The sequence below is a fragment of the Ascaphus truei genome, chromosome 4 (genome assembly GCF_040206685.1).
Source record: "Ascaphus truei isolate aAscTru1 chromosome 4, aAscTru1.hap1, whole genome shotgun sequence".
Lineage (NCBI taxonomy): Eukaryota > Metazoa > Chordata > Amphibia > Anura > Ascaphidae > Ascaphus > Ascaphus truei.
Genome location: NC_134486.1, coordinates 4,353,103 through 4,365,293, shown reverse-complemented (window position 1 = coordinate 4,365,293; position 12,191 = coordinate 4,353,103). Strand labels below are relative to the sequence as shown.

General features: G+C 42.6%; 1 protein-coding gene across 1 annotated transcript in view; it reads right to left on the bottom strand.

Annotated features, from left to right (window-relative positions):
• Positions 1-1,109: 1,109 nt before the first annotated feature.
• The window catches only part of MEIKIN (meiotic kinetochore factor), a 115,624-nt gene continuing 104,542 nt past the window's right edge, over positions 1,110-12,191 (bottom strand). Inside the window, exons 9-10 of the mRNA XM_075594704.1 lie at positions 2,705-2,828; positions 1,110-1,386 (exon numbers count right to left, since the gene is read on the bottom strand). Coding sequence (XP_075450819.1) covers positions 1,367-1,386; positions 2,705-2,828 — 144 coding nt within the window. The 3' untranslated portion in view covers positions 1,110-1,366. The remainder of the gene's footprint in view (positions 1,387-2,704; positions 2,829-12,191) is intronic.

The following is a 12,191-nucleotide window of genomic DNA, read 5'->3' as shown; positions in this document are numbered from 1 at the left end:
CCTTTTTAACAGAGACTGCCCATGGCTGTGTAACATCAAACTGTGTTTAACACCAACCAGACCTGTATTGTACTGACTGACCTCAGGACACCACCTTAAAAGGTTAGTAAAGTTTCAGGTAAAGGAAACAAAAAAAAAAAAAAGATTGCTGGGCCCAGCAAAAAAAAAGACAGAAACAAAGATAAAGTGGTGCACTTCATGCCAGAAAGCAAACATGCATTTTAACTTCTACAAAAGTGCAAGCAGCCCTGTCACAGGTATCGTTGAAATTTGCTTCTGCACAGGGGAGTTGGTTAATGATTTCTGCTAAATGTTTATCTGAAAAACAATGTATAAATCTTACACACTGTACAGGTGTTTGTGATGCACATACCCTATTTATGAGAAGTGCATCATCATTTCCCACCAAAACTCTTCATTGGTAAAAACGTTCCAGTGTCAATAGCAGCGTCTATCTGTTCATGGAATGTCTGTGAATTGACTGTATAACCCTGTTCTTTTAATGTAACCATGTATTGTTATAACTCTGTGCCCAGGACATACGTGAAAACGAGAGGTAACTCTCACTGTATGACTTCCTGGGAAACATTTTTATAAATAAATAAAATAGCAGAGCAGCGGTGTCTGCCCTAGTCCTTTGTGTATCATCCAACAACAGTCTAATACACAACAGTAATGAGAGACTGTGCATACATAGTGTGCATATAAATAACGAGATGCACTGGATCCTTGTTAGGAAAGGCAGGGGTGCGCAAACTTACTGCACTGCCCCCCGTGTCACGCCCCCCTGCGGTATCAAATGATGCCTCGGGGTCACGTGACATCATGTCACATGACCCACAGCGTCATTTCATGCCGTGTTGTCATGGAGACGAGTGGACACGGACACGGAAGCCGGGTAAGGGGGCTGCGCCCCCCCCCCCAAAAAAGTTTTGCCTGCCCCCCCAGTTTGCGCACCGCTGAGGTAAGGCACCCTCGGCTGCACTGCTCGTTGGTTTTCCAACAGACCCCCAGGACACGTGGCACTCGGGTTTGGTGGCTCTCTGCCATTATACTGTATATTTGTCAGAAATGGGAACAGGAACTTTGACATTAATGCAACTTATGCATTTTGATGCAACATACTATTTATTGGCATTTAACATAAATTGGCATTTAACATAAACATTGTTTTTGTTTGTTTTTTTAACTGAAGACAGTTTAACAACCACAGACCGAAAGAATGAACAACCACGCGTTGCGTTTCTTCCGCAGCACTGACATCACGGCTGCTATTCGGAACATTTTTCTGTAACAAATTCTTTGCTGAAGACTTTTATAAGGTTTTCAGAAATAACTATGGCTGGAGCCATCAAGATGGAGAACCCTAAAAATCCAGAAGAATATCTACAAATGAAGAAGATGAAAGAGTTTCAGTTGTAACCTAGACGTGCTGTAGCCCCGAACGTTGTGGTGTAAAGGGTCCCCACACTTCCCAAAATCTATCTGTACGCGAGGTAAAGAAAAATCAGACACTTGGCAATCTTGCAATACGGTCCATTAAAGACTATTACTGCTATGTTGTAATGCCCAAATGTAAGATTAGGGCCCTGATGGATGTGTTTGCAAACTACACAAAAATAAATTTCAGAAACTATAAGGTTTATGTTGCAACGTAGAGAAAAGTGTGTTATGAATGAAGTACTTCTCCATGTTTGGTACTTTGATCTATAAGTGCAGGATGAAAATGCCCGGTTTTCACCCAAATTGCCTTGCTATATAGACCATCATACATTTTTGTTCATTAACAGTTACATACATTCGGGAAGAAAAAAGGGAAAACACAGAAATACACTGCTGGCTTAAAGACAATATCCAGTCACAACAAACTGACACAACTCTAAAAAAAATCTATCATTCAATATAACATTTTGTTCACTGTTACAGAGCTAACAATGTATAAAGTTATGATGCATTAATATACGTATTTTCAGGTAAAAAGGAGAATTGCAGAATATACTATTAACACATTGTTATGTAATAAAGCTGCCAGTTGCCAACAAGGTTGCTGCTCGGAAATGTATAATATTAATGGGACAGACACAGGGGAAGTTAACTTGCAATTCTACCAAAAGACAATTCAGGTAGTTAGCAGAAAATCGCAGAATAAAAATTTAAGGTACAAATTGTTGTGACGCTCACTATCCTAAACCAGTGCAAAGAATAACCAGCAATAACAGCGCTTCAGGCAAGGGCCCTTTTAGAGTCTATAAGCCACGATAATTTAGTGGCAGTTCTCACTTTTTATTCCTTCGTGCTATATTCATGAATTGGGCGGCCGAGTTAAAAAAAGCGTTCCCTCCATGGGAGCATATTGGCATTTATATGGATTGATCGCATATTTTGAGCGTGAGAAGTGTTTTTTCTTGCTCATAAAATATAGTGTTTTATAGAATTGTCAAAAGACCAACGCCATAAATATGCAAAGCATACGTGCTGATGGTTTCAAAGCAGCTGCCCATTAAAATGGCCTTTTGCTCTTCAGAAGCTGACCATGGCTGAGAGTACTGTATGTGCGTGGGCAGTGGATACACGTTTGGAGGTTCTATGCTGGGCTTCATTACACAAAGTTGTGAGACAGAGTAGATGTGCTGTAAGATGTGCTGATCTCAATGTCTCTCACACAGAGAGGTCATGCAGAGGTGCAAGGGGAAGCAGGCGTTACCTCTGGGTATTTTGTCTCTAGGAGGTAGTTGGCTTTTGTCAATCTGAATTCCTCTAATTGTAAAGGTCTGACAGCAGAGTGGGGCTCTTATAACAGAGCATATGTTTGATGTTATCCGAGATACCTGAAAGCAAAGAAAATCATTCATATATACAAACAATCAGACATCATACTGATGTACCAATGAGCATAATATATCATGCGAGCTTCGGTATGAAGTATGAAATTAAATGGTTGGATATTGAAACTGGAAAAACAATTTGTCCCATTAATAATCTTCCTGTTATACTGGGCTGCCCCATTAATGATCGTACTGTTATACTGGGCTGCCCCATTAATGATCTTACTGTTATACTGAGCTGCCCCATTAATGATCTTACTATTATACTGGGCTGTCCCATTAATAATCTTACTGTTATACTGGGCTATCCCATTAATAATCTTCCTGTTATACTGGGCAGCCCCATTAATGTTCTTACTGTTATACTGGGCTATCCCATTAATAATCTTCCTGTTATACTGGACTGCCCCATTAATGATCTTACTGTTATACTGGGCTGCCCCATTAATAATCTTACTGTTATACTGGGCTGCCCATTAATGATCTTACTGTTATACTGGGTGCCCCATTAATGAACTTACTGTTTGTCACGATGACACCAACTTTATCAACACATTTATATTTCTGGGTACTTGATTGAACAGAACAAGTTGCAAAAAAAAATTGGGATTTATTTCCTTAATAGACAAACACACGACATCTGCAGAATACATTTGAAACAACACTGACTGGGTTAAGGGAACTAAATAAATTGTCCTTGGAACAAAAGAAATTGTCCTTTGCTTGCAAGCACCAGAAATGCAACCTTAGTTTAAAAGTCCTGTGGTTATGTTGTTATTAACCCCTTCACTCCTGGACTGGTTGCTGCTGGGCTGGAAAAAAGTCTTGCATCTTTACATCATGGATCAAAATTCAGGAATCACACTGGGGATACCTGGGGAGCCATCGTTATAGACTACCCAAAGCTATCTTTAACATGTGGATCCAATCCCTCTCGTGGGAACAAAAAAAACCACGAATAGCCAAGTTACCCACAGTTCATAAGACCGTCAAAAGGGCTGTTCGGTGGGCAGGGCGCATTGGTCAGGTTGACGCCCATGCCACTTAGCATACCTGGGCTACACCGATTTCTTGGCACCACTAAGTCTGATTTTTGACCCGGAGGGGTCACTAGCCTGACATCTGCTGTGCATCAGTATGTCAGTTTTGTATACATTATGGGTCTGCTGGGTCTTTTCATAACTGACACTCTTTTAGACAGGGAGATGCGAATCCGCTCGATCATAAAAACACCCCAGCTCATTCACCCATATCACAGCTGTATGTCCACGGAACTCCTGCTTGGACTTACAAAAAATAGCTCCTGCCTTACATTTAAGATCTGGAGTTTTAACCCACTTTATTAAACAACATGTTACGTTTGTGTTATAACTGAACTACTACATGCACATAAATATCATTTTTACACTGTATTTGCACCTCACAAATCAGGTTTCTGGGTGCTTTCGTTCTAGAATTAGTATTTCTCATTGAAATGCCGGCTTCTAGACTGCCATCATGTGTTGGTTAGAGGGTATGGCAAGTAATGTATTTTTTCCTTTTAACCTGGCAGGCAGGGAATGGCCTGCAAATGGGGGATAAAAATGGCTGGGACAGGGCAAACACAGTACAGTAATGCATAGCAAATAAGTTTAACCCCTTCCTTCCCTTCACACTGTTATACTGGGCTGTCCTATTGATGATCTTACTGTTATACTGGGCAGCCCCATTAATGATCTCACTGTTATAATGGGCTGTCCCATTAATGATCTTACTGTTATACTGGGCAGCCCCATTAATGATCTTACTGTTATACTGGGCAGCCCCATTAATGATCTTACTGTTATACTGGGCTGTCCCATTAATGATCTTACTGTTATACTGGGCAGCCCATTAATGATCTTACTGTTATACTGGGCAGCCCCATTAATGATCTTACTGTTATACTGGGCTGTCCCATTAATGATCTTACTGTTATACTGGGCTATCCCATTAATGATCTTACTGTTATACTGGGATGCCCCATTTATGATCTTACTGTTATACTGGGCAGCCCCATTAATGATCTTAATGTTATACTGGGCTGTCCCATTAATGATCTTACTGTTATACTGGGCTGCCCCATTTATGATCTTACTGTTATACTGGGCTGTCCCATTTATGATCTTACTGCTATACTGGGCAGCCCCATTAATGATCTTACTGTTATACTGGGCTGTCCCATTAATGATCTTACTGTTATACTGGGCTGCCCTATTTATGATCTTACTGTTATACTGGGCTGTCCTATTGTTGATCTTACTGTTATACTGGGCAGCCCCATTAATGATCTTACTGTTATACCGGGCTGTCCTATTGTTGATCTTACTGTTATACTGGGCTGCCCCATTAATGATCTTACTGTTATACTGGGCAGCCCCATTAATGATCTTACTGTTATACTGGGCTGTCCCATTAATGATCTTACTGTTATACTGGGCTGCCCCATTAATGATCTTACTGTTATACTGGGCTGCCCTATTTATGATCCTACTGTTATACTGGGCTGTCCTATTGTTGATCTTACTGTTATACTGGGCTGTCCTATTGTTGATCTTACTGTTATACTGGGCAGCCCCATTAATGATCTTACTGTTATACTGGGCTGCCCCATTAATGATCTTACTGTTATATTGGGCTGTCCCATTAATGATCTTACTGTTATACTGGTCTGCCCCATTAATGATCTTACTGTTATACTGGGTGCCCCATTAATGATCTTACTGTTATACTGGGCTGTCCCATTAATGATCTTACTGTTATACTGGGCTGCCCCATTAATGATCTTACTGCTATACTGGGCTGCCCCATTAATGATCTTACTGTTATATTGGGCTGTCCCATTAATGATCTTACTGTTATACAGGGCTGCCCCATTGTTGATCTTACTGTTATACTGGGCAGCCCCATTAATGATCTTACTGTTATACAGGGCTGCCCCATTGTTGATCTTACTGCTATACTGGGCAGCCCCATTAATGATCTTACTGTTATACTGGGCTGTCCCATTAATGATCTTACTGTTATACTGGGCTGTCCCATTAATGATCTTACTGTTATACTGGGCTGCCCCATTGTTGATCTTACTGTTATACTGGGCTGTCCCATTAATGATCTTACTGTTATACTGGGCTGTCCCATTAATGATCTTACTGTTATACTGGGCTGTCCCATTAATGATCTTACTGTTATACTGGGCTGCCCCATTGTTGATCTTACTGTTATACTGGGCTGTCCCATTAATGATCTTACTGTTATACTGGGCTGCCCCCTTAATGATCTTACTGCTATACTGGGCAGCCCCATTAATGATCTTACTGTTATACTGGGCAGCCCCATGAATGATCTTACTGTTATACTGGGCTGTCCCATTAATGATCTTACTGTTATACTGGGCAGCCCCATTGATAATCTTACTGTTATACTGGGCAGCCCCATTGATAATCTTACTGTTATACTGGGCTGCCCTATTGATAATCTTACTGTTATACTGGGCTGCCCTATTGATAATCTTACTGTTATACTGGGCTGCCCTATTGATAATCTTACTGTTATACTGGGCTGCCCTATTGATAATCTTACTGTTATACTGGGCTGCCCTATTGATAATCTTACTGTTATACTGGGCTGCCCTATTGATAATCTTACTGTTATACTGGGCTGCCCTATTGATAATCTTACTGTTATACTGGGCTGCCCTATTGATAATCTTACTGTTATACTGGGCTGCCCTATTGATAATCTTACTGTTATACTGGGCTGCCCTATTGATGATCTTACTGTTATACTGGACTGTCCACAATTAATGATCTTACTGTTATACTGGGCAGCCCCATGAATGATCTTACTGTTATACTGGGCAGCCCCATTAATGATCTTACTGTTATACTGGGCAGCCCCATTAATGATCTTACTGTTATACTGGGCAGCCCCATTGATAATCTTACTGTTATACTGGGCTGCCCCATTGATAATCTTACTGTTATACTGGGCTGCCCTATTGATAATCTTACTGTTATACTGGGCTGCCCTATTGATAATCTTACTGTTATACTGGGCAGCCCCATTGATAATCTTACTGTTATACTGGGCTGCCCCATTGATAATCTTACTGTTATACTGGGCTGCCCTATTGATAATCTTACTGTTATACTGGGCTGCCCTATTGATAATCTTACTGTTATACTGGGCTGTCCCATTGATAATCTTACTGTTATACTGGGCAGCCCCATGGATAATCTTACTGTTATACTGGGCTGCCCTATTGTTGATCTTACTGTTATACTGGGCTGCCCTATTGATAATCTTACTGTTATACTGGGCTGCCCTATTGATGATCTTACTGTTATACTGGACTGTCCACAATTAATGATCTTACTGTTATACTGGGCAGCAACATTAATGATCTTACTGTTATACTGGGCAGCCCCATTAATGATCTTACTGTTATACTGGGCAGCCCCATTAATGATCTTACTGTTATACTGGGCTGTCCCATTAATGATCTTACTGTTATACTGGGCAGCCCCATTGATAATCTTACTGTTATACTGGGCAGCCCCATTGATAATCTTACTGTTATACTAGGCAGCCCCATTGATAATCTTACTGTTATACTGGGCTGCCCTATTGATAATCTTACTGTTATACTGGGCTGCCCTATTGATAATCTTACTGTTATACTGGGCTGTCCTATTGATAATCTTACTGTTATACTGGGCTGCCCTATTGATAATCTTACTGTTATACTGGGCAGCCCCATGGATAATCTTACTGTTATACTGGGCTGCCCTATTGATGATCTTACTGTTATACTGGGCAGCCCCATTAATGATCTTACTGTTATACTGGGCTGCCCCATTAATGATCTTACTGTTATACTGGGCTGTCCCATTGATAATCTTACTGTTATACTGGGCAGCCCCATGGATAATCTTACTGTTATACTGGGCTGCCCTATTGATAATCTTACTGTTATACTGGGCAGCCCCATGGATAATCTTACTGTTATACTGGGCTGCCCTATTGATAATCTTACTGTTATACTGGGCAGCCCTATACTATACTGGAACGGCCCCTGTGTTGTGACTTTATTGTGTGGAACGGCCCTGTGTTGTGACTTTATTGTGTGGAGCGGCCCTGTGTTGTGACTTTATTGTGTGGAACGGCCCCTGTGTTGTGACTTTATTGTGTGGAGCGGCCCCTGTGTTGTGACTTTATTGTGTGGAACTGCCCCTGTGTTGTGACTTTATTGTGTGGAACGGCCCCTGTGTTGTGACTTTATTGTGTGGAGCGGCCCCTGTGTTGTGACTTTATTGTGTGGAACTGCCCCTGTGTTGTGACTTTATTGTGTGGAACGGCCCCTGTGTTGTGACTTTATTGTGTGGAACGGCCCCTGTGTTGTGACTTTATTGTGTGGAGCGGCCCCTGTGTTGTGACTTTATTGTGTGGAGCGGCCCCTGTGTTGTGACTTTATTGTGTGGAACTGCCCCTGTGTTGTGACTTTATTGTGTGGAACTGCCCCTGTGTTGTGACTTTATTGTGTGGAACTGCCCCTGTGTTGTGACTTTATTGTGTGGAGCGGCCCCTGTGTTGTGACTTTATTGTGTGGAACGGCCCCTGTGTTGTGACTTTATTGTGTGGAGCGGCCCCTGTGTTGTGACTTTATTGTGTGGAGCGGCCCCTGTGTTGTGACTTTATTGTGTGGAACTGCCCCCGTGTTGTGACTTTATTGTGTGGAACGGCCCCTGTGTTGTGACTTTATTGTGTGGAACTGCCCCTGTGTTGTGACTTTATTGTGTGGAACGGCCCCTGTGTTGTGACTTTATTGTGTGGAACTGCCCCTGTGTTGTGACTTTATTGTGTGGAACTGCCCCTGTGTTGTGACTTTATTGTGTGGAACTGCCCCTGTGTTGTGACTTTATTGTGTGGAACGGCCCCTGTGTTGTGACTTTATTGTGTGGAACGGCCCCTGTGTTGTGACTTTATTGTGTGGAACGGCCCCTGTGTTGTGACTTTATTGTGTGGAGCGGCCCCTGTGTTGTGACTTTATTGTGTGGAACGGCCCCTGTGTTGTGACTTTATTGTGTGGAACGGCCCCTGTGTTGTGACTTTATTGTGTGGAACAGCCCTTGTTTTGTGACTTTATTGTGTGGAGCGGCCCCTGTGTTGTGACTTTATTGTGTGGAACTGCCCCTGTGTTGTGACTTTATTGTGTGGAACGGCCCCTGTGTTGTGACTTTATTGTGTGGAACTGCCCCTGTGTTGTGACTTTATTGTGTGGAACGGCCCCTGTGTTGTGACTTTATTGTGTGGAACTGCCCCTGTGTTGTGACTTTATTGTGTGGAACGGCCCCCGTGTTGTGACTTTATTGCGTGGAACTGCCCCTGTGGTGTGACATTAGGCGGCGTTCACACAGGGGGCTTCGCATGTGGGCGCCTCCGTCTGCTGGACGATGTGTGATCATCCCCAGCAGACGGAATGACCCGACAGAGCGGGCGAGTGGGGCGGCGACGGCGCAGTGTCACGGGCACAGAGAAAATGGATGGTGTTTTTTTTCCCTCAGCACTGTGCTGGAGCTCCCTTTAGCACGGGAGGATAAAAGCAAAGATAAGGAGCGCAAAATGATTGGACTCCGAAGAAAATTCACTTTATTGCACACCACTAATTAAAATATAACTTTTAATAAATTTACTTAAAACATATATTACCGAGTGTGTGTATATAACGCAAATAAAAAAAGAATTAAATCAGAATGTACTAGCAAAAGAGTCACCTTATAAGTAGAGATGGAAAACCTCCTACTAAATAATAATGGTAGGGTAAAGGGGACTAATGGTGCAAACAGTCAGGGTACGAGTCCCACTGGAATGGCATATAAAATCTACAATCTAAGCCATTGACTGAATACACTGTATTAAAACAGCTCCAAGTAGGAGACTGACAACACTGCGTGCCCAACGCACGTTTCCATCCAGCTACGGAGCTTCGTCAGGGACAAATTTTGCAGGGTAGGGTAAGCGAAGCGTATTTATAGCTTACCATCTCCATAGAAACATAATTGACGCGAGCCGCCATTGCGCATGCGCAAAGCATGTGCATGCGAAGCCAAATAAAAATACATAAATTGTATGAATAGTAGGTGCCATACGAAGTTGACCATGTCAGTACCTTAGGAAGCTGCCAAATGCGACCTGCGGATAGAAATATGTGGTGTAACAACTGCCGATCCGACTCGTGTCTTGTAAAGTAGCTACTGCGCATGCGCGGGGAGATAGAAAAATAGTTGGTAGAAGGCCCTCTATCCATATTATATGCGCATGCGCACACAGCAGGCAAGACACACAGAGCGCAGATGTGAGCTGATAGTCTCAGAGAACTCACACAATTACGATGCACTGATGTAAAGTAGCAGTGGCAGCTATACCCAAGGCAACATTAGGCCTCGGACACGCTTACCGCTGGCGTGCTGAGGCGCGCTGAGGCTCAGGGAAAGCGGGTGCTTTCCCTGGCCTTGCGGTTGCTTACCGCACGCGCTCTCAGCAGGCCGTCAGGGGGCGGTCCGGGGGCCCTCATTGGGCGAACCGCTCACGTGACCGGCCTGTCTCGCCGGCAAGCGGGGGAATTTTAAATTGCCCTAAGACCTGCGCTTCCGCAAGCGCGCGGAAGCGCAGGTGAGCCCCTACTAAAGACGCTCTAATTGCGGCTGTAGGGGCTCAGTGCTGAGCGGGAGCGCGCGTCAGCACGCTTCCGCCAGCAAGCAGGCAACATGTCCGAGGCCTTATAGAGAAAGATGGACAGACACCTAACCCTAATTATAAAGACAAATTATACAACATATGTATGTACTTGGCGCCCTAATTAAAGAATGCAATGTGTCAAGATATACAGTGAAAGTAGATTAATAAATGTGAAATTAAATATATACATGAAAAAACCTATGTCATCTTTAGAGGCAAAAATATTGCAATGAGTGCTCCTCACCCCTACCACTTGCAGCACCTATCACCTGAGATCAGACTCCAAAAGACTATTCATGGTCCCAAGCCTCAACAAAGTATCCGGCCGTTCCTCCTTCTCTTACCGTGCACCCCAAAACTGGAACAACCTACCAGAGACTCTCACATCCAGCACCATCTTAAGTTCTTTCAAATCTAAGGCTGTCTCACACTTTAATCTGGTCTGTAACTGTTTCATACGCCCATAATATATATTTTCTTTAACTGTGCATGCAATGTCTTGTATATAATGTATACCCTGCTCATTATGTAACTGTATTTGTAACCATGTACTATTTGTTTTACTCTGTGCCCAGGACATACTTGAAAACGAGAGGTAACTCTCAATGTATTACTTCCTGGTAACACATTGTATAAATAAATAAATAAATGTATATAGTGGTTACACACAAAATAAACTCATTGCAATATTTTCACATCTGCGCTCTGTGTGTCTGCCAAATGCGACCTGCGGCAGTTGTTACACCACATATTTCTATCCGCAGGTCGCATTTGGCAGCTTCCTAAGGTACTGACATGGTCAACTTCGTATGGCACCTACTATTCATACAATTTATGTATTTTTATTTGGCTTCGCATGCACATGCTTTGCGCATGCGCAATGGCGACTCGCGTCAATTATGTTTCTATGGAGATGGTAAGCTATAAATACGCTTCGCTTACCCTACCCTGCAAAATTTGTCCCTGACGAAGCTCCGTAGCTGGATGGAAACGTGCGTTGGGCACGCAGTGTTGTCAGTCTCCTACTTGGAGCTGTTTTAATTCAGTGTATTCAGTCAATGGCTTAGAGTGTAGATTTGATATGCCATTATACCTTTGGTCATAGTGTTTGATAGGCAGTGAGGGTATTATCAAGTTTTTCACCTAGTTATTAATGTGCCTCCTGCTGTGTATGTGCTGTGAATACACTATATCTGCACACTCACTGCGGTATGGGTGTTAGTTCACTGTGGCTGCACCCATGATACCTACACCCTGTACTCTTTATTTATTTATTTATGATTTACAAGGGTGGTCTGAGTAGCACCCACCATTACTAGGTGCTGCCCTAATTTATGCATTTATTTTCCTCTCCTATCCTCACTGCCAACACTATTTATTTTACCATCTGTGCTACAAGCTTTTCCAGTGGGACTCTTACCCTGACTGTTTGCACCATTAGTCCCCTTTACCCTACCATTATTATTTAGTAGGAGGCTTTCCATCTCTACTTATAAGGTGACTCTGGTGCTAGTACATTCTGATTTAATTCTTTTTTTATTTGCGTTATATACACACTCGGTAATATATGTTTTAAGTAAATTTATTAAAAGTTATATTTTAATTAGT